The sequence below is a fragment of the Arachis ipaensis genome, chromosome B6 (genome assembly GCF_059453495.1).
Source record: "Arachis ipaensis isolate K30076 ecotype BB chromosome B6, ASM5945349v1, whole genome shotgun sequence".
Taxonomy (NCBI): Eukaryota; Viridiplantae; Streptophyta; class Magnoliopsida; order Fabales; family Fabaceae; genus Arachis; species Arachis ipaensis.
The window spans coordinates 6820210-6844286 of record NC_142441.1 but is presented as its reverse complement, the minus strand read 5'-3'; the positions used below and the strand labels follow the sequence as shown (position 1 = coordinate 6844286).

Genomic DNA, 24077 nt, shown 5'->3' with positions numbered 1-24077 from the left:
CCGAATAGTGAGGTGAGTGATAGGAGGTTAGAGAAGCATTAAATGCTTAATTGGAAAGAGAATAAGAGAAGTTATTACCCATTAAGAGAGTGGTTATTATCCAAGGGGGTTTCAAAAACTGAAAAGAGGTTTCCCTAAATCAAGGGATTAGTTGGAGGGAAAGATTTGATTTGACAACATGCTTCTTCCAACAAGATTTGATGAGACAACCAAGGGATTTTGTTGATTTAATTTTTCAAAAGAAATGAAACTAACAAAACTGTCATGGTGGGGTCAAGGAATTTTGGTGGGGCCCATAAAATTTGAATTCTGCGTTGCCTCCCCCTTGACCACAGCTCTTCCATTATGTCATTTATTGTTTCTCGTCCAAACCTACGAGCAAAAACTGAGCAGAGTCAAATATTCACAAATTTTCAATGAAGCTTAAATCAAACATTCCCAAACTTTTTCTCAAGGTACAGAATCTGTCTTCACAGAGGGGTTTTGTAAAAATATCAGCAATTTGATCTTCAGATTTTACAAATTGAATATCAATAGTACCCTTTTGCACATGTTCTCTAATGAAATGATATTTAATTTCAATGTGCTTTGTTCTTGAGTGCAAAACAGGATTTTTTGAAATATTTATTGCACTCATATTATCACAAAATAGGGGTATACTATTGATTTTTAATTTGTAATCTTTCAATTGTGTTTTTAACCAAATTAATTTAGTGCAACATGCAGATGCGGAAATGTATTCTGCTTCAGCGGTGGATAAAGGCACTGTGGCTTGTTTCTTGCTTGACCACATGTTGAGTGAGCTTCCAAGGAAGCAACACATGCCGGACGTGCTTCTTCTATCCACTCTATCTCCCACATAATCTGCATCACAAAACCCTACTGCACAAAATTTATCAGATTTAGGATACCACAAGCCATAATCACAAGTTTCCTTAATGTATCTAATGATGCGTTTAACGGCCTAAGATGGGATTCTTTTGGGTGAGATTAAAATCTTGAACATACACCCACACTTTGAACAATATCCGGTCTAGAGGAGGTAAGGTACATGAGTGAACCTATCATTCCTCTATACCTTATTTCATCCACATCTTGGCCATCATCATCCTTTTCAAGTTTTGTGTTAGGATGCATTGGAGTGCCCATTGCTTTGGAATTTTCTAGGCCAAACTTTTTAATAAGTTCTTTTGCATATTTTCCTTGGTAAATAAAAGTACCACTAGGAGTTTGTTTAATTTGGAGGCCAAGAAAGAAAGTAAGTTCTCCCATTAAACTCATTTCAAACTCACTAGTCATGAGTTTTCCAAACTCTTCACACAAGGAAATGTTGGCCGAACCAAATACAATGTCATCAACATAAACTTGAACAAGGAGTATATCATCATTAGATGCTTTAATGAATAAAGTAGTGTCGGTGGTACCCCTTTGAAATTTATTTTCCAATAAGAAGGCACTAAGCCTTTCATACCAAGCTCTTGGAGCTTGTCTAAGACCATAAAGAGCCTTAGTTAATTTGAAAACATGATTTGGAAACTCTTTATGTTCAAAACTGGGGGGTTGTGCCACATACACTTCTCTATCAATAAATCCATTAAGGAAAGCACATTTAACATCCATTTGAAACATTTTGAAACCTTTATGGGCGGCATAGGCAAGAAGCAATCGAATTGCTTCCATTCTAGCTACCGGAGCAAAAGACTCATCAAAATCTATACCTTCTTCTTGATCGTAACCTTGGGCCACTAATCTAGCCTTGTTACGAACAACTTGTCCATCCTCACCAAGTTTATTTTTAAAAACCCACTTAGTACCCGTTACCTTCATATCATCCGAATAAGGTACTAATGTCCAAACCTCATTCTTGTCAAATTGAGCTAGCTCCTCTTGCATGGCCTTGACCCATGATGGATCTTCAAGAGCTTGTTTGACATTGTTGGGCTCCATTTGTGACAAGAAAGCAAAGTTTCTAGGTTCGGTTTGCCTTTTGGTGGAGGATCTTGTTGTTACGCCATGAGAAGGATCACCAATGATGAAATCATGAGGATAACCCTTCATAGACTTCCATTCTCTAGGCTTTCGGACAGGTGTAGAACTTTGATGAACTTCTGGTGGTCTCACTGTTTTAGTTGCTCGTGCCTGTTCAGGAGACAAAATGGAAGTGTCTCCTCCAATCTGACGAGACAGAACAGGGCTGACAGATTCTTCATTCTGGACAGATTTGGGATTTTCTTTGCTTGTTCCATTCTCTTCACAATCTGAATCAATATCCTTCACAATACTGGGAATTAAGTTAGAATCACAAAAAGTAACATGTATGGATTCCTCTATTGTCCTATGCTCCTTGAGATAAACTCTATAGGCCTTGCTTGTGGTGGAATATCCAACAAACATTCCTTCATATGATTTTGGATCAAATTTTCCAAGGTTTTCCTTATTATTAAGCACAAAACATTTGCATCCAAAAACATGAAAGTACTTAAGATTTGGAGGGGTTCCTTTCCATAGCTCATAAGGTGTTTTCTTTAACCCTTTTCTAATAATTGTTCTATTCAAAATATAGCATGCTGTGTTCACAGCCTCAGCCCATAGGAATTTAGGAATTTCATTCTCACATAACATAGCCCTAGTCATTTCTTAAAGGCTTCTATTCCTTCTTTCAACCACCCCCATTTTGTTGGGGGGTTCTAGGGCATGAAAAATTATGAGAAATCCCTAAGTCATCACAGAATTTTTCAAAATCTTGATTTTCAAATTCTCTTCCATGATCACTTCTCAAATGGGCAACTTTCAAATTCTTTTCATTTTGAATTTTCTTACAAATGGTGGAAAAAGCATGAAAGGCATCATTCTTATGAGCAAGGAAAAGTACCCAACCAAATCTAGAGTAATCATCTACCACCACAAGACCATAATGTTTACCTCCTAAACTTTGAGTTCTAGTAGGACCAAAAATATCAATATGTAACATTTCCAATGGCCTTTTGGTTGAGATTCCATCTTTTGATTTAAAAGAGGATTTTACTTGTTTGCCTAATTGACAAGCGTCACAAGTAAGATCCTTATCAAACTTGATGTTTGGGATTCCTCTAACCAAATCTCTTTTGACTAGCTTAGAAATTTGATACATGCTAGCATGTCCCAACTTTCTATGCCAAAGCCATTTTTCAGATTCATAAGATGTGAAGCATGTTACATTTTGTTCCTTTAAATCCTCAAGAGTTAATCCATACACATTGATACATCTTTTAGCTTCAAGAAGAACATCCCCAGTTTTCTCACACACAACTAAACAAACAAATTTCTTAAAGATAACTTCAAAACCCAAATCACAAAGTTGACTAACACTAAGCAAATTATGTTTCAAGCCATGTACAAGGAGAACATCATTTATACAAGAAGAAAAGTTTTTACCAACTTTCCCAACAGCCACAATTTTTCCTTTTGCATCATCACCGAAAGTGACAAGTCCTCCATCATAGTCATCAAGTTTTATGAAGAAGGTTGCCTTTCCGGTCATATAAACTTTTATAAACTTTATAAACTTTGTCACCAACCATTCTTTCACCGAAAAAGCATTGAATGGGAAAGTGTCCATTCTGATTGCATAGTCTACAAAACCTTGGAGTTGCCTTTTTGTTAAAGTAGGTGGGATCTTGAAATCTTGTGTCATTAGAAGATGAAGCAATATTTTCAAAATGTGAATTTTCAGATTTATAAAACCCCAACCCAGCCTTATCATAAAGAGGTTTTTGACTAGCCAAGATGTGATTTAAACTTTCAGAACTTTGTGTAAACTTGGCCAGGTCTTCCTTAAGTCTTTTAACCTCTTTAAGAAACTCTTCATTTTGCTTAAAACAGTCCACATATGCAAGAACACAATGGTTACTTTCACAGCTCCTAACTTGGGCTCTTAACTGTTTATTTTCTTCAACAAGATCACAAGCAGTTTCGGCCTCTCTCACTTTTTCTTTTAGAAAACTATTTTCGGCCTTAAGAATGATAATTTGTTGTTCAAGTTCTTGATTTTCCAGCAGAAAACATCTTATTTTTTCAGAAAGGTGGTCTATCATAAGATGAAGATCTTCAGTGTTAGGGTTATGAAAGACTACCTGATCTATGTGGTCTGCCATGAGACATGTTTGTGACTTGGTCTCGGTTTCTTCATCATTATCATCAGAGTCATTCTCCAAGTCTTCCCATGTGGCCATCAGTCCTTTCTTCTTTCCTCTTTTCGGCTTTTTCTCCTTCTTCAGCTTGGGACAATCAGATTTGAAATGCCCCATTTCCTTGCAATTATAGCAAGTTACCTTGCTAAGGTCTTTCTTTACTCTCCTTGTGCTGCTGCTTTGCCTTTGAGCTTAGCCATTTTCCTGAATTTTTTTGCAAATAAAACAAACTTATTTTCAGAAGAGTTATCACTAGATTCATCATCCAGAGGGTTAGTCATAGAAGAAAATGCAATTCCTTTCTTTTTTGTATCCTTTTTTAAATAGGTATTTTCAAAAGCAAGAAGATTTTCTCTCAAATCATCAAGTGTCATGGAGTCTAAGCTATTGCTCTCAGAAATAATTAAAGCTTTAGTTTCCCACTCTTTTGTGAGACATCTCAACACTCTTCTCACTAGCACAGATTCAGAATGTGTAATTCCAAGAGCATCTAAGCCAACAATGATAGCATTGAACCGTTCGAACAGTTCATCAATGGACTCTCCTTCCTTCATTGCAAACATTTCATACTCTCTATTCAACATGTCTGTCCGAGTCTTCTTTACAATGGTGGTTCCTTCATGGGTGATTTGCAACTTATCCCAGATTTCCTTTGCCGTTGTGCATCTTGATACCCGTCGGTACTCCTCAAAGCTGATAGCACAATTGAGTAGGTTTACTGCCTTGGCATTTAACTCCACCTTCTTCCTATCTTCCTCGGTCCAGCTTGCTTCTGGTTTAAGAGAAACAACTCCTTCGGCACTTGTAACAGTTGGATATTGAGGTCCTTCCAAGATGATTTTCCACAGTCTGTAGTCCACTGCTTGCACAAATATCTTCATCCTCTCCTTCCAATAGGTATAATTTTTTCCATTGAAAAGAGGAGGTCTATTGCTTGATTGACCTTCAGTCAGATTGTAGGACACCACATTTGCGCCACTGTTTTCTGCCATAAGGATCTTTACTCCAAGCTGCAAAGCTTGATCTCTTTGAGACCAAGCTCTGATACCAATTGATGGTTTCAGTGGCTAAGAGAAGGGGGGGTTGAATCTTAGCCCCCTTTTTATGTTGTTAACACTTGCTGAACTCAGAGGAGGCTTTTCTGTTTCGTTCGTCTCTAGACACGAGACTTTTTGTTTTTGCTCGTCACTTGCCATGAGACTTTTTGTTTTGTCTCGTCACTTGGCACGAGACATTTTAGTTTTTGCTCCTGTGCAGTAGAAAACAGAAATGAAGTAGGAGAGAAGAAATATTGCACCCAGATATATCCTGGTTCAGCTGCTAAGTGCAGTGCAGCCTACATCCAGTCTCCATCACAACCATGATGGAATTTCACTATAATCAATCTGATTACAACTTGTAAAGTGCTAACCCAACTTACAAGGGGATTCCCACAGAATCATGAAACACAACATAGATGAACAAAGGAACTCTAAGACATTTATGGCTTTTTCTTTTAATTTTGCATTCTCTGCCTTTTTTCGCTCTATGGCTTTTTCATACAAACCTCACTGTTTGCCTTTTTCCATGAGACTCAAGACATGACAAAATTAAACAGAAAAATACAAAACAGAATACATTGAAGGAGAAGAGAAAAATATTAGCTCAGGTAGCTCTGAGAACTCTGTGCCTTGCACTCTCAAATTTTCTCCTTGCTTCAAACAGTGGCTGTCCACCCTTATTATAGAAGAGGGGAGCCTCCACTTATTGAAGCCAAAACCGAACCAACTTCTTCCTCCTTCAACACAGAACCGGTTCGGCCACATAGAGAGAGAAGAGATAATCATGTAAAACCCAACATGCAATTACCTCTGGACCTTTCTTGATCATCACCCTTCATCAATCCGAGCTCTCCATCCTTGGCTTGCTCTCCAAGATGGATTTTTGGCCCTTGATGCTTCATGATGATTATGACTTCATCTGCTTCAATCTCTGCCTCAACCATCACTTCGCCACTCTAGCTACTTGCTGTGGTGGTTGAGCAGAATCAAAGACAAGCCATGCTTCAAGAATCTCCCTTGCTGGCCGAATCTTCATCGTCCATTTTTGAGCATGAAAGGCTCAAGATACCTTACCAAATCTAACCAAATATGGTGAATATCTCAGCCACAGCTCATTTTTATTTTAGTATGTTTTCTTGCCATCATTAGCTTGATGGTCTTGATGCATGCAACTTCTTCCTTTTCTTGGTTGATGAGCACAGCGTTCATAGTTTCCTGGACAAGGACCGAAGGAAGAAGAAGAAAGAGATGAGAGAGAATGTGTAGTTAAAGTAAAAGCAATTAAATGAAAATGAAACATATTGATAGATTGCTTTTACTTCCCTTGCTTTGAGTAGCGTATAGCATTAATCATAATGATTCCCATCAAATCAAAGTCAAGTTCTCTCTCATGTTTCCAATGCTAACATATTAAAACTTGAAATCCATTCTTAACAAAGAGATGGAATCCGTTGGAAAGCATGAAACCATTTAGCTTTCATTTAACCTTGGTTTCGGACCAAGCTTGGAAACTTTCATCAAAATAATGTTGGGCTTGGTAGCATTAAGATTAAATCTGGCCCAAATGATAACATTTGCTTTCCTGATGAAGATTGGATTCGGATCATGCATGGAAACATTCATCAAAATTCAAATTGGGCTTGGTAGCAATAAAGCTTAATCTGACCCAATAAAATTTTGATTCTTTCAAACTAATTGGGCTTTTGAGTTCTGGCCCAATTAATTACAACAATTCAGCCACATTATGTAGGGAACATATAGCAAGGTCTGATTGTGTATTTTGATTTGGGCCTGCTGCAGTTTTTTTATTTTTTCGGCCCAAATTAAAATCTGCACAACAAAATTATTAATTTTAGAAAATATGAATTAAGATCAAATTAATAATTTTATAATTAAATATTTTAATAATGTTTGTTCATCATCAAAATTAAATAGGAGTTTTCCAAACTCATCAAATGAGGTACAAGAAATTAAGATCAAGAGATTCATTACTAAATGAAGAACTAGGCATCAATCTACTGTCCTTCCATATTAAGTACATACTCCATATATAATAATCTGATTTATATAGCTAGATATATTATTGTAACAATTGCATTATACCGAGGCAAAATAATTAAAGCAAATTAACGAAGATTTATCTTGATAATTGAGTACCAGAATAATAATACTAATGCTAATAAGAGATGGCTTAAAGTCAATCTTTTTTTTTTAAAATAATCTTAACGTAGAAAGAAAGAAAAAAAAAAGGTGGTTTGTTGGCATAAAGCCATAAACAGATTGATTAATTGGTGTTTACTTAATTTAAGGTTTATGTCACGAGGCCTACTCTAAAAAATATCAAAAATATTTTTTTAGAATAGTATTTATTTAGTCTCACTTTAAAAATATAATTTATACAAAAAAATAATGATTTAATTAAAAGAAATAATATTGTTTTTAGATAAAAATTACATTTTTATAATAAGTCAAAATTAAATTCTATGATCCACTATTTAATAGTAAAACAAAACACTTTTATATAAAGACAATTTTAGAGTTTTGATTGGAGTATAATATGATTGTATTTAATATAATCGTGTATGATTAATTAATAATTCATCAAGATTATTAGCATTTACATTCTATTTATATATCATTTGTAGTAATTACTTCATTCTTAAATAGGGGCGGAGTTTATTTGAAACAATGGGAGGTTATCCTCCCAAATTTTTTATAAAAAAATTAGTAGTAATTCTTCAAAAAATAAAAAAATAGTTCAGTTGATTCAAATATTTTATTATGACTTAAAGCATTTAAGTTTAATTCTCATTTCTTATTTTTATTGCACAATAATTTTTAATTTTAAACATTAAAAATATGTTAGATTTGGACTGAATTGAGTGGGTCTTTGTTAGCTTTCACAACACATCAAAATTAAAAGATAAAATTAAATCAAATAAAAAAAAAGTTATCTAACAAAATAAAAGATAAGAATAAAAAAAATCATCTAATAAAATAAAAGATAAAAATTATCGTTATAAAAACAAGCTGCTTTGTTAGTAGCTTCTCTATTCGCATTTCGCAGCTCTCTATTCAACAAGCAACACTCTCTCTACTTTTGAGTTCAAATATAAAAAATTAGGTATTTTTTATTTATTTCATTTAATATTATTTTATATTTTATTATTTATTTAATTTATTTTTTTATATGATAAAAAATATTAAAATATCTAATAAGTATTGATATTATTGTATTTGTATAAATTAATAAAAAAATTCAATAAATATTATAAATTACTGAAAAATTTAGTTCTAATTCAATTATTAAAGATTTCAAATCACTAAAAATTTGAAAAATACTATTATAAATTATTTTATATTTTTTATTTATAAAATTATTTATTTATTATCTTATTAGTAATAAATATAAAGAACAATTATATTTATAAATTTAATTTTAATATAAATATTATTATTAAATTTTCGACCTTTCTAAAATTTTGTTTTAAGTTTTGCCACTGTTTCCAAAAGAAGATGAAGCTAATACTACTAATCATGTAATCATATCATCTTTAAATTGATTCTAATCATTAGCTAAATCGAGTCTTGTAGTTTCTTAATTCAATTCAAGTCAAAGAAAGAAAGAATCTTCAATTCCAAGATCATAGTTAACAATAATAATGATTGAACTGAACGTGGCGGCAACAAGCTTCAAAATAATTAAAGGAAATTAACAAAGATGTATCTTGATAATTGAATACTAGTATTATTGTACTAGTGCTAATAAGACATGGCTTAGAATTTTTTTTTTTTTTTTAATAATCTTGATGTAGAAAGAAAGAAAAAGGGCTGGTTGTTGGCATAAACAAGTTGATTAATTGGTGTTTAATTAATTTAGGGTTTATTTCATGATACTTAATCCAATAAAAATGTCTAAAATATCTTTTTATGCTGATATTTATTTAACCTCATTTTAAAAACGTGATTTACAATAGTTTATACTTTTACTTGTTATAATATTTAATTTTAGTTTAGGTTTGTTTATATTTTTCTTTCTATGATATTTAATTGAATTTAAATATTTTTAATTTAGTTAAAGGATTGAATTTTATATTTATATATTTATGATTAGATTTTTTCTCGACCTAATATAAAATCTATAAATACTACTTATCAAACTATTGTAGTATTTATCAATGAGTTATAACTCAAATGACATAATCTCTCTATATTCATTTAAGAGGTTGCAGGTTCGAGTCTTCTTATTTTTGGTAAAAAGAAGAAATTCTCTATTAGATATTTAAAGAATTTGTCTTTGACAACCTAGATCAAAGGATTAAAATTGAAGAAACCACCACACAGAATTATCTTAAGTTGAATCCTTTAATCTTTTTCATGCAACAAGCTAAGTAAATCACTCACCTCACTTAATCCCACAATAAAGCAACTAAAAATTGTATTCATTAAAAAAATTGTTTAGAAAGACTCACAAAAGTATTTAAATAGATCCCCAACAAACTAACTAAAAGATAAAATAACTTATTTAAATTTCTTAAAAATAAAATAACTAATTTAAATAGATTTAATCTTATTATATTAGATCAAGTTTGATTTAAACTTAAAATTCATAAAAATATCATTAGCAGAACTAAATCAAATCTTTTAACAAATCCTAACAATAAAGTAAACTAAAATATATGCCTAATAATTTCGAAAATTAATATTAAATTGGTGTCTTTCACCGGACCTTTTGCTATAAATTGTCGTTATTTTAGTACTACGACGAACTCTTAGTCTCCTTAATATTTAAGACTGGCATGATAGTATTCATATCTTCGAATGTGATAAAATTATTATTCTGTCGTTTATCTCTAAAATAACAAAAATACTCTCCTAAGCATATATTTTCTAAACACTTATCACTAACAACCCTATTTAACATGTTTTTTGGTGAGCCTCAAGTTAGTTTATATTTTTACTTTTGTTATAATATTTAATTTTAGTTTAGGTTAGTTTATATTTTTACTTGTTATGATATTTAATTTAATTTAATCTATTTTTTATTTGTTTAGTATATTTTTATTTAGATAAAGGATTCGTTTTTATATTTATGGGTTTATAATTAGATTTTTTCTCGATCTAATATAAAATCGAATAATTTTACACATTCAAAATTTTTTGTTTAATTTAATTAGACTTGAATCATAAAAAAATTTAAATATATAATATTACTCTTTAAAATTTATACATATTAGTATACTACTTATGAAACTATTGTAGTATTTGTGATCAAGTATACAATACACAAATAAAATTAAATGAATCATTTTTAATGATATAAATTGATTTCTTTCTATTTAATTTTATCTTATGTTTATTTTAATTTATTTCATTCTTTTTATTATGGTATTCTATTGTATATCCATGACCTAGGATTAGTCTCATCTTATTCTCAAGATGTAACTTGATTATTAAAAACAAAAAATAATGTGACCGATGTGATTGATTGTGGTTTTTTATAAAATTTAGGGTAAAGTACTAAATTGGTCCCTAGGTTTGGGCGTAATTCTGTTTTAGTCCTTAAGGTTTAAAATGTTCTATTTGAATCCAAAAAAGTTTCATTTAGCATCAATTTAGTCCCACAGTGAGGTCAAAATTAAATAATTAACAAGATGTCCTACATAACAACAGTACAAGAACAAAATCGATAATCTGAAGAACAAGTATAAGTTCCAGAGGCATAAAATCAACCATTGATACATCAATACATTTATTTATTATTTTTTTATAATATAAATAAAATATTTTCTATAAAACTAAAGAAAATGATAAATAAATGTATTGATGCATCAATGGTTGATTTTGTGCCTCTGGAGCTTGTACTTGTTCTCCAGATTATCGATTTTGTTCTTGAACTGTTGTTATGTATGATATTTTGTTAATTATTTAATTTTGACCTCACTGTGGGACTAAATTGATGCTAAATGGAACTTTTTTGGATTCAAATAGAACACTTTAAATCTTAAGGACCAAAACAGAATTATGCCCAAACCTAGGGAACCAATTTAGTACTTTATCCTAAAATTTATTTAAAAGTTTATTTACAAATTATATTCATAACTAATTTTCACATTAAGCTAGCAATCCTAGTATAATTATTATGTAGATTTCATCCTTAAAAGTCGGCATTAATGTGCGCAATATTTACCGTATTTTTTATAATAGAAATAGATTGAATTAAATAAATTTTTTGTATAACCTCGTATTATGTATTTACCAATATAAATTTTTTTCATTATTATTACTCAACATTGCATCAAATAGAAAAAAAATCTTCATATTCTCACCAACATCATAGTTGCCTCGGCAAATAAAAAAATTAATAAAAATTTATTTATTAGGCTCTTTTAGGATTTGAATCCTTTGAAAATTTTTAATATTTTTTTTAGAGAATATACATAATTTTATCAAAATAGTCTTATTTTCTATGGGTATATATAATCGTATAAGATAAATTTTATTTTTATTATAAATATCTTTATATTTTGAATATTTGTAAACAAAGATAATAATTTATCCATAAACAAAAACCAATTGCAACAAATCCATACACATCATACTCAACAACTTTTCCTATTATTTTACACCCACCTACACGCATATTCCCTATTCTTTAGCTTCAGTAACCCTCAATTTTCTTTGTTGGCCTACATTCCTTTATCCAAATTACTACCCATTGCACCACTTCTTGTCATAACTGGTACTTCCTTAAAAATCGAAGCAAGCATAACAAATTAACAACCCTATTTAACATGTTTTTTGGAGGGTAAGGAAACTATCCCTAAATGCATAACTACTTTGTAATAACCGATATCACTCTTAACCATTTTCTGTATTATTGCATACAGTACCTGTTCCGTCCTGAATGATCCGAGAAGTGTGCTTGTCCTTGAGATCTGCTTGGTCTGGACGAACTTATACGTCGGCCGGGGCAAGCGCAGTAGCTGATCCTCGGATACCTCTGAAACACGGCGGCGGGAGTATCTGCAAAAAGCACTCCGACGCTCAAGTAAGAATATGCGCTGATTATAGAAAGAAAATACAATAATCAGGAGTGAAAGTTGTGTCCTGTGATGGGTTACGTTTCCTTGTGTTTTATAGGCGAGTAGGGTGGAGTGGCTCCGATATTTACGGTTAGAGTTGTTATTAGTATCTTTCTGTTGAGAGGAGTTACCGTCCATTCAGTTTAGTGGATTCTGTTGTTATGGGTCATCATTGGAAGATAAGGCTGACTCAGCCAGAGGATACTGCGGCCGAGATTATAGGTCGGTTTTAGTTCCGAGAATGTCGTACACATCATAGCCCCCAAGCTCGGCTGGTGTTGCATCTAGGAACGGCAGCGGAGCTTTTGAGTGTTTTGAATATTTGGTTTCTCCTTTTGCGCGGTAAATGCTTGGTGGGCCTGCTTGTTGTGTCGAAGGTGTTTTTTGGGTTTTTGGTGTTTAGAAAACTGTGTCGCTTTTATTGTGCGTTGATGTCGTTTTGGTTCCCCACGTTTGTAGTGGGTATGGATTTAAGTTGCCCACTAAAATAGTGGGCTTGCAATAAACGCCTCTTTTGGAACTTACGCCTTGCTATTTCGTCTTCCTTCCCATTTTATCTCGCTATGTCTTCGAAAGGTTAGTGCTTTCTATCTTTTACTGTTACAGTTTCTATGAGTCCATGGCAGGGGAGAAATTGAAAGAGAAGTTAAAGGTTGTAGAGGTTAGGGAAGACAATCCTTACCACTGGGTTAATGAGGACGTTAGGACCCGGTCGTCCTCCTTCACTAGTGTTGACTCCCTTTCTGAGTTAAGAGGAGTAGATTTCGTAAGGAGAGGTTCTGAGGTCACTGTTAAACTCCTCCCGTGCTCTAGTGATGATAGGGTTTACGAGAGAAGGGGAGATTGGTTGTATTTTTATATGTATACTCCATGCATGGTTGAGCTTGGTGTGAGATTTCCGTTTTCTCCCTTTGAATGTGATGTTCTTACCCAACTGAACTGCGCTCCTTCGCAGTTACACCCTAACTCCTGGGCGTTTCTTCACGCTTTTCAGGTTTTAATGGATTATCTATCTTTCCCTTGTTCTTTGACATTGTTCTTCTCATTGTTTCAAGCAAAGGGTACTCGAAAGGGTTTGTGGGTTTGTTTTAGTAGCTTTCCTGGTCATTCTGTATTCCTTCTTTACAAATTCTCCTTTAAAAACTTCAAATCTCTTTTTGTCAAAGTCCGGTCGGTTGAGTCCGAGTATCCGTTTTATCTGGATGACGAGCTTTGTGAAAAATTTTCCCTTTATTGGTGCTCTGAGCCGAGTCAGATTCTTGAGGCTTCTGAGCGGAGTGAAGAGGAGGAGTTTTTGTTGGATTTTTTGGTTGAGAGTGTTGCTGCTGGGGAGTGTATGTCTATTGCTGATATTCTGCGTTTTTATGATTCTGGCGATGTTGAGGGTTTGAAAATGTATATAGGTAATGTTTCGTTTGCTTTTTATTTGTATAACTGTTTGTATGGTTTTACTGATGTTGGTGATTATCCTGTAGGTGGGCGAGTACCTCTCTTGGACCCTCTGAAGTTACAGACCTTTTTAAACAAGAAAAAGGATAAAACTGTTGGTCCCGCTGACGATTGGATTTTTGATGGTATAGAATTTCACAAATGAATTCTCGTTGCAAGTATAGTTTCTAAACCAATCACTAATCCTTTCATACAAAAAGTTGTTTGTCACTAGTACAAACCCCTAAAATTTATAAACCGAAGTATTGGACCTCGGGTCGTTCTCCCTAGGAATTACAATAAAGTGTCTTGTTATTGGTTATGAGTTATTTTGGGGTTTTGGATAAGAAGCATGAAAAGTAAATGGCAAGAAAGTAAACTAATGGCTAAAAAGGTCTTGGCAAGGGTTGGTGATCAAGGATCTCTATCCTAATCACTAACCACAATATGAGAATTGGCAAGGATTAATCTCATTAAATCATCCTCTAACTAGTAGTAAAGGAAAGTCAAATGAGCTATATCAATCCTACTCCATAAGTCCTAACTCTCCACTAATTCAATTAGTGAGAACTAGAGTTAATGGATCCCAATCATCAATTACTTGGACATTAATAACTCAAGAGTTCCTAAGTTACCTTTCCAAGCCAAGAACATAAAACTCTACTCTAAAATCCAACCAAGCATTTCATCAAACACTTGGAAGGCACAAAAGGAAAACATAGTAAATCAATCACAAGAATTAATTCTAACTACAATCAAATGTAAAGAATTAACAACAATTAAAGGAAACAAGATCTACATGAATTACCTCTTACTGAATTGAAAGAAAATGGAATGAACAATAGTAGGTCTACAACAAAACATAAGAACAACATAAAGGAAATTGCAATGTAACAACAAAGAATTGAAAGGTAGAAGTAGAAGAAAGCAAAGATTAAAACCTAGATCTAAGATTATTGAACTAAACCTAATCCTAATTCTAGAGAGAAGTGAGAGCTTCTCTCTCTAGAAACTAACTCTCACTACTAAACTAAGCTAAAACTAAACTAATGATAACTAACTTCTAAAGTATGAAAGTATGTAAAAGTATGTTGATTCCCCTTCAATCCTTGGCTTAAATAGCATTAGAAATGAGTTGGATTGGGCCCACAAGGCTTCTAAAATCGCTGGCCACGTTTGCATTAAGTGGGTCATGTGCCACCATCGGTGCGTCCGCGTAACGTGCGCGTGCGCGCCCCTATGCGCGATGCAACTATGGCAAATCTTATATCGTTTCGAAGCCCCGGATGTTAGCTTTCCAACCCAACTGGAACCGCATCAATTGGACATCTGTAGCTCAAGTTATGGTCGTTTAAGTGCAAAGAGGTCGGCTTGACAGCTTTCCGGTTCTTTCATTTCTTCATGAGTTCTCCAACTTTTCATGCTTTCTTTCTTCATTCCCTTGATCCAATCTTTGCCTCCTAAACCTTAAATCACTTAACAAACATATCAAGGCATCTAATAGAATCAAGGTGAAATAAATTTAGCTATTTTGAGTCCTAAAAAGCATGTTTTCACATTCAAGCACAATTAAAGGAGAATATACAAAACCATGCTATTTCTTGAATAAATATGGGTAAAAGGTGATAAAATCCCCAAAAATCAATACAAGATAAACCGTCAAAATAGGGTTTGTCAACCTCCCCACACTTAAACCAAGCATGTCCTCATGCTTAAGCCAAGAGAGAAACAAAGGGTATCAACATTTATTCAATGTAAATAAACTTTATGCAACCTAAACTATATGCAATTATCTAAATGGATGCAACTAAATGCAAAAAATGGTTTTACCTACTTGGTTAAAAATCAATCCTCCAAGTCATACATGCACAAGTAGGGTCAAGATCATATAACGATTCATGAATCCTACCAATTCGAATATCAAAATGAAGTTCAAGTAGACTTGCAAGAAGAACGCTCGTGAAAGCCGGAAATAAAGGAGTCGAGCATCGAACCCTCACTGGAAGTGTTTGCACTCTAGTCGCTCAAGTGTGTAGGGTCAATTCTCTCAATTCTCCCCTAATCATGCCTTCCAAGATTTGTTTTTCATCTAACAATCAACAATTATTCAATGCATGCATACATGTATCATGAGGTCTTTTCTTTAGGTTGTAATGGAGTTAGGGTCAAGGTAGGATCATATATGGCTAGTGGACTTAGGATTTGAATCTTTGATTAACTTAAACTTTTCCACCTAACCTATATAATGACCTATACAATTAAGTACTAATCTAACTACCCCTTCCTCACTTTTTCACATACTCATGCATCCCTTTTCATTTCACAATACTTATGCATTGATCTTTATTGGACTTTACTTTGGGACATTTTGTCCCCTTTTTATTTCTTTCTTTTTCTTCTTTTTCTTTTCTTTTCTTTTTCTCTTTTTTTTTTCACATTTATTTTTTTTTCTTTTTTTTTCTTTTTCTTTTATTTTTTTCTTTTTTTTTCAAGAATATCAATGCATAAGGTCTTACATTTAATTAACGCATGAGTATGTACCCAATTCCCAATATTTACAATAATAATACAAAACTACCCTTTTATTCACCCAATGTCCCAAGGTTCCCACACTTGAATGATACTCACACACACTAGCCTAAGCTAATCAAAGATCCAAATAAGGACTTTTATTGTTTTCCGCTTTAAGGCTTGTAATGTGCTAAATTAAGAACAAAGTGGGTTAATCGTAGGCTCAAATTTGGCTAACAAAGGAAGATAGAAGGTAAGGCCATTTGGGTGAGTGAGCTAATGAAATGATGGCCTCAATCATATAAATGCATGAATACACCAAATAATGGACATAGAGAATCAAACAAATCAAAGATCACAATCATAGGAAGAAAATAATGCACACAAGAAGGAAAAATAAGTGGTTATAAGATGTAACCACGCAATTAGGCACAAATCTCACTTGCTTATGTTTTTAGCTCAAAAACCATGTTCCAAAATAAATTCTTTCAAGCAAGTTCAACAAAAATTTTCAAATTGGTAGGTTACCCTAAAACGGTTTCTTGGAAAGAAAATCATCACCCTAACCAAGTAGTCCTAATAACAAAGAAGTGGTAAAAATATGTACAAATTCTAACTAACATGCAACCTATCATGCAATGCAATAGCTAATCTAATTAAAGAAAATAAAAAATTTGGTGTTGAAAAGGAAATTTTTACCCATGGAGATCGGTCAGACGACCTCCCCACACTTGAAGATTGCACCGTCCTCGGTGCATGCAAAGAAGAGCAAGGTGGACGGGTTGCTACAATTGATGAGCTTCTTCACAAGGCTACGCGGAGGACTTGTTTGGTGCCCCATTTAAAAGCTTTTCCTTTCTCCCTTCTTGGTGGCCAACCTAAAAGGAAAGAAAAGGAAAGAAAATTAAGCCTATAACAAAGATATCAAGGCAATTAGAACATAGGCGGGGCTAATGCCAAATAAGAGTATGATTTCCTACTACATGTTAGCTAAGCATGTGAGTGAGAAAATAATGTAAGCTAAGGCATATCATTAAGCTCGATGCAAGAGTAAAGTTAAAGTATGAAGAGTGTGTTGAGCATCAAGTTCAAATGAGAAGAAGTGGGTCATGAAAGACAATATGAGGTCATATCAATGCATAAAGACACAAAAGTCGTACAAGATGAAGCATTGATTTAAAAGTTTCATCACCCAACAATATCAAACAAGTCAAGAAGCACCAAAATAATGTAAGAAAGTCTCAACAATTGAGTAGGAAAGTTCAACACCATTATTAAAATGGAAAACTTAGAAAATAAAATGAGAACAAGGTAAAAAAAAACAAAATTAAAATGCAATGAATGAAAATAAGCAAATGCAATAAAAGAAAATGGAGGAAAAGAGAAAAATTTTTTTTTTTTTTTGTTTTTTTTGTATTTTATTTATTTATTTATTTATTTATTATATTATTATTTTTTTTATTAAAAAAAAATTTTCATTTATATTAAAAGAAAAAAATTTTCTAAGAGAGGAAGAAGAAGAAAAAAAAATTAGAAAGAAAGAAGAAGAGAAGAGGAAAGAGGAAGGAGAAAAGAGGAAGGAGAAAAGCAGGGAGCAAATCCGCACGCGCGCGCACAGCGCGCTTACGCGTGGATGCAGCAGGGACGATCCGCGCGCGCGCGCACAGCGCGCTTACGCGTGGATGAGCTTGTGCTCCCAGCACAATGCTGGCACAACGCGCGCACAACTCTCTGGTTTTTGTACCAGAAGTTGCGGAAGTGCAATGTGCGCGCGCGCGCACAGCGTGCTAACGCGCCGATGGCCGTTTTTTTTTTTTTTTTTTTGCACCAATCTCAGCATTCTAAACCTCCAAGCATCTACCAAAACACCCTAAAACCTTATTTAACATACTAAACTACCAATTAAACTCAACTATCTAAACAAAACATGAAATTAAACTAATTCTATCAATATGTACAAAAGAGAAAATGAAAGGATTTTACCATGGTGGGTTGTCTCCCACCTAGCACTTTTGTTTATTGTCCTTAAGTTGGACTTATGGAGAGCTCCTCATCAAGGTGGCTTGTGCTTGTATTCATCTTGGAACTCCCACCAATGCTTAGTTTTCCATTGTGCCCCAAGATTCTTCATGGATTGAGCCAAGTCTTGATGGAGTTCTTCACAAGCTTGGGGCTCCCAAAGTTGATCCTCTTCTTGTAATCCGGGATCCCACACTTTGTTTTCATACCCGTCTTGAGGTTGATTATCATTATTAGTCCAACCGGGTGGTGAGTAAGGTGAATTCTCTATATAGTGGCCAACAATCCTCCTAGACCCATCTATTTGAGCACTACTCCAACCTTTATATCTCATGTTTGATGCATCAACCATAATGAGCCTTGATTTGCAACGCCAACCACAAAACCTTTTTCGTTTACGCTTCATCCCACAAAGCTCCCTAAGTTGGCCATCCGTTTCAAGCAAACCATATTCAAGTGGGATAATAAAGCTAATAGAAATAAATTTCACCCACTCAAATGAAGGAGTAGATGGCAACCTAGGCAAAGACAACTCCAAGAGTTTTGATAAAGCGTATTCAATTCCCATCCTCCTTTTTCTAAGGATTTCCACCTCTTCACAAGACTTCTCAATTATAATCCTTTGTTCAACAATTTTATATAAACCTTTTCTCCTACTCAAGTCATAGATGGGAGGGTAAGAAAAATTTACCTCCACATTGCTTTCCATCTTGTTGGGAGAAGGTTCTTCATGCTCAAAGGATTCTTCACCACTAAGGTTTGATGCTTGATCTTCATCACCAAGGGAACTCACTTCTTGCTCTATCCCATCCAAATCTTCATATGGAATATGTCTTGGAAGGTGTGCACTTTCCTTCCTAGCATCAATTTCAATCATCTTGGAGGGGTTTTCTTCAATTCTAGATTTCCATGGAGGCTCCGCATCTCCTAAGTCTTCAACCAATTCTTCCCTTTCTTCAATAATCATAGCTTCCTCCAATTGTTCCAATACAAAGCAACTTCTCTCATTCTCCACCAATCTCTCTTTTATGTTATGCTCTTCATTTGATTCCCCACATGTAGCCATGGGAGTTCCTTGAGAGTTCAAGCATTGGGATGCTAACCGGTTTACCACCTCATCCAAGGCGGCCGTGAATTGTTGCACATCCCTTTTCATTTCCTCTTGTCCTTGAACAAGAACATCAAGGATGTCATCCATTGGAGGTTGGGGTGGATGGAAGGGTTCATCAATTTGGGGGAAGGGTTCATAGTAGGAAGGTGGTTCTTCTTGGTAGAGTTGTGGTGGTTCAATAATTTCCACTCTTTCCACTTGTTGCACAACACGCTCCATGGTTGCTTGAAGTTGATCCAATGTTTCCTTGAGATGATCCCTTGACTCTTGTTCCTCTTGGATAATATGATTAGGATCATATGGCTCTTGGATTGATGGACATGAATATTCTTCCATGGGAGGTTGTGGTGGAAAGTGGTATTCATCTTGTGGTTGAAAATTTTCATACATTTGTGGTTGAAAATTTTCATACAATTGAGGTGGTTCATCTTGGTAATAACATGGAGGGGGTGGCTCTTGGAAGTGGTGATGTTGAGATGGTGGTGGCTCTATATGTGGTTCATATGGCTCATACGGTTGTTGTAATGGTGGATATGGATGAGGGTCATATGAAGGTGGTTGGTGAAAAGTGGCTTTTGAGTATGGTTGAGGGTTATGTTGAGGGTATGGCTCACAGGCATATGGTGGTGGTTCTTGAAAGTCACAAGGGAGTTCACCATAGCCATTAGATTGATATGCATCAAAGAATGGCTCTTCTTCATAGTGTATTGGTGGAGGTTGTTGCCATGAAGATTGATCATGTGCATGTGGCTCTTCCCACCTTTGGTTATCCCATTCTTGATACACATCTTCATTGTAGCCCCCATTACCTACAACATAGTTGTAATCACACTCATAGCCAAAGTGAGAATTCATGATAGCAAGAGAAAATAAAAATAAAATCAAATAAGAAGCAAGAAAATTAAATCCTAAAAACTAGTAAGAACTAACAAAGAAGCAAAAGGCAAACATATTCACATATATACAATAACCAATAACATAACACCATTGCAATTCTCCGGCAACGGCGCCATTTTGACGAATGGGTTTTTGATGGTATAGAATTTCACAAATGAATTCTCGTTGCAAGTATAGTTTCTAAACCAATCACTAATCCTTTCATACAAAAAGTTGTTTGTCACTAGTACAAACCCCTAAAATTTATAAACCGAAGTATTGGACCTCGGGTCGTTCTCCCTAGGAATTACAATAAAGTGTCTTGTTATTGGTTATGAGTTATTTTGGGGTTTTGGATAAGAAGCATGAAAAGTAAATGGCAAGAAAGTAAACTAATGGCTAAAAAGGTCTTGGCAAGGGTTGGTGGTCAAGGATCTCTATCCTAATCACTAACCACAATATGAGAATTGGTAAGGATTAATCTCATTAAATCATCCTCTAACTAGTAGTAAAGGAAAGTCAAATGAGCTATATCAATCCTACTCCATAAGTCCTAACTCTCCACTAATTCAATTAGTGAGAACTAGAGTTAATGGATCCCAATCATCAATTACTTGGACATTAATAACTCAAGAGTTCCTAAGTTACCTTTCCAAGCTAAGAACATAAAACTCTACTCTAAAATCCAACCAAGCATTTCATCAAACACTTGGAAGGCACAAAAGAAAAACATAGTAAATCAATCACAAGAATTAATTCTAACTACAATCAAATGTAAAGAATTAACAACAATTAAAGGAAACAAGATCTACATGAATTACCTCTTATTGAATTGAAAGAAAATGGAATGAACAATAGTAGGTCTACAACAAAACATAAGAACAACATAAAGAAAATTGCAATGTAACAACAAAGAATTGAAAGGTAGAAGTAGAAGAAAGCAAAGATTAAAACCTAGATCTAAGATTATTGAACTAAACCTAATCCTAATTCTAGAGAGAAGTGAGAGCTTCTCTCTCTAGAAACTAACTCTCACTACTAAACTAAGCTAAAACTAAACTAATGATAACTAACTTCTAAAGTATGAAAGTATGTAAAAGTATGTTGATTCCCCTTCAATCCTTGGCTTAAATAGCATTAGAAATGAGTTGGATTGGGCCCACAAGGCTTCTAAAATCGCTGGCCACGTTTGCATTAAGTGGGTCATGTGCCACCATCGGCGCGTCCGCGTACCGTGCGCGTGCGCGCCCCTATGCGCGATGCAACTATGGCAAATCTTATATCGTTTTGAAGCCCCGGATGTTAGCTTTCCAACCCAACTGGAACCGCATCAATTGAACCTCTGTAGCTCAAGTTATGGTCGTTTAAGTGCAAAGAGGTCGGCTTGACAGCTTTCCGGTTCTTTCATTTCTTCATGAGTTCTCCAACTTTTCATGCTTTCTTTCTTCATTCCCTTGATCCAATCTTTGCCTCCTAAACCTTAAATCACTTAACAAACATATCAAGGCATCTAATAGAATCAAGGTGAAATAAATTTAGCTATTTTGAGTCCTAAAAAGCATGTTTTCACATTCAAGCACAATTAAAGGAGAATATACAAAACTATGCTATTTCTTGAATAAATATGGGTAAAAGGTGATAAAATCCCCAAAAATCAATACAAGATAAACCGTCAAAATAGGGTTTGTCACCCGCCGAGCATAAGGAAGGTGGCAGGCAAGCTTTTTCTTCTGTTGGTTGTCCGGCGTCTTCGTTCAAAAGAAAGAGGGATGACATATCTTTGGAGGTTATTTCTGAGGCTGACCAGGAAGTCGTTGGTGGTAGTGATTCTGTCTTTGATCGACAGAAGAAACTTCATGGCTTTATTCCGGGGTCGAACTCTCATTCTCTCTGGAGTGAACAGTTCAACTTTGCTGAGCTTTCTGACCGGGCTTCTCAATACCCGGGGGATATGCTTATGACTCGTCGTATCGGTATGGAAAGTCTTGGCAAATTTGTTCAGGTTTGTTTGCATTATTGAATTTTACTTTGATCTTTCTTTAGGGCTTTGTTCTTATTTTGGTGTGATGGTTGTAGATCATTGGTTCTCGCTTGATGTGTGTTGGTCGCACTACCGAGCTCATTGGTTCCGAACAGCAGGGGGTTGTAGAAAAGGCTGCCGCTGTTGAGAGGACATATAAGGCTAAGATTGATGAATTAGAAAAGTCGGTAAAAGAGAGGGATGATGTTGTTGTTAGTGCTGTTGCGAAGGCAAAGGAATCAGAGGAAGAGGTAACTCGGCTGAGAGATCAGATTCGATTATTGCAGTCTGAGGTGATGGAAAATGATGTCGCCAAGGGTGGTCTTACGGCTCGTATTCTTGAGTTGGAGGAAAATAACATGGAGATGTTTTCTTATGGATTCGACCGAGCTGTGAGCCAGATTTCTTTGTTGGCTCCGGAGTTTGATATTGGTCGTCTTGATATGACGAAGGTAGTAACAAATGGGAAGTTAGTCGTTGACGGGACGGCGGAGGAGCACGATGAGAATGTCCCCCCTCCCTCTTGGTTTGGTTATTTGCTTTCTTTATAGATTGACTTATGTAGTTGGGAACGAGGTATTTTGAGTTTGAACTTGTTGACTGGTTTCGACCATGTTTAGGTCGGCTTATGTTTTGTGTTTGTTATTTTGCTTTATTATAGTAGTAAGTGCGATAATTGGTAACGGTATCATTTGTGTTTTTTGAATATTTTGACGAAGTATGACGTCTTTGATTGAATTTGAATATTGATAATAGAGTATATTGTGCGTCAGGCCTCATTAAAACCCTCTTTAGGCAAAAAAATCCTATTTTTCGGGGAAAAAAGGCTCTAAAGGGGAAAAAGAGTACCCTCATCCGCAATTTGTACAACTTAAGATTGGTACATCTTTAAAGAAGAGATGTTCCAGGTTCCAGATATTGGGTTGCCTTGTAATGTTTGCAGCTGGTAAGCTCCCATGCCGAGCACCTTGTTTACTCGGAATGGACCTTCCCAGTTTGCGGTGAGCTTCCCGTGAGCTGGGGGACGTCTAGCTTCTTCTGTTCGTCTGAGGACCAAGTCACCTTCCGTGAATGTCTTCGGCAATACCCTTTTGTTGTGTTTTCTTTCGATTATTTGTTTTACTGCTCTTTGTCTAATGGCTGCTAGCTCCCTGGTCTCTTCGGCTAGATCAAGTTCGGCATTCCTTGCCTGTAAGTTGTGTTGTTCGTCGTATAGCTCGGTTCTCAGGGTGGGGACTCCGACCTCAATGGGGATTAGTGCTTCGGACCCATAGACTAGTTTGAAAGGTGTTTCGCCCGTAGTTGTTTGTATTATTGTGTTGTATCCCCACAATATTTCTGGGATCAGTTCCGCCCATTCTCCTTTTGCGTCATTTAGTTTTTTCTTTATTGCCTGCAATATTACTCGGTTAGTAGCCTCGGCCTGCCCGTTGGTTTGTGGGTGCTCGACCGAGCTAAAATGATGCTTTATGTAAAAGTTTTTTAGAAATGAGCTGAGTTTATTATCTGTAAACTGCCTACCATTATCAGATATTATCTCCCTGGGTATTCCAAATCGGCATATAATGTTTTTCCATATAAATGATCGTACCTTTTCGGTTGTTATCCGTGCTAATGGTTGCGCCTCTATCCATTTTGAGAAATAATCGATTGCTACTAAAAGAAATTTTACCTGGCCCGGCGCTATTGGGAATGGACCGAGGATATCGAGCCCCCATTTGTGAAATGGCCAGCTTACCTCCATGCTATGTAGTAGCTCGGCTGGCTTTGTGGAAATAGCTGCATGTTTCTGACAGTTGTCACATGTTTTGACTTTTG

General features: G+C 35.0%; 1 protein-coding gene across 1 annotated transcript; it reads left to right on the top strand.

The window, feature by feature from the left end:
* Positions 1-12913: 12913 nt before the first annotated feature.
* LOC148554493 (uncharacterized) lies at positions 12914-22810 on the top strand. Its single transcript, XM_088490346.1, has 4 exons — positions 12914-13697; positions 13770-13868; positions 21949-22241; positions 22316-22810. Exons 1-4 carry the CDS (start codon positions 12914-12916, stop codon positions 22808-22810), a joined length of 1671 nt encoding a protein of 556 aa, XP_088346472.1.
* Positions 22811-24077: the final 1267 nt, after the last annotated feature.

What these genes read in the sequence shown, in the direction of transcription:
- LOC148554493 (XM_088490346.1), top strand. Translation starts at nt 12,914, where the DNA reads ATGGCAGGGGAGAAATTGAAAGAGAAGTTAAAGGTTGTAGAGGTTAGG. An exon ending in GGGTTTGAAAATGTATATAG is followed by an intron (nt 13,698 to 13,769) that starts GTAATGTTTCGT and finishes ATTATCCTGTAG; the next exon opens with GTGGGCGAGTACCTCTCTTG. An exon ending in GTCTTGGCAAATTTGTTCAG is followed by an intron (nt 22,242 to 22,315) that starts GTTTGTTTGCAT and finishes TGATGGTTGTAG; the next exon opens with ATCATTGGTTCTCGCTTGAT.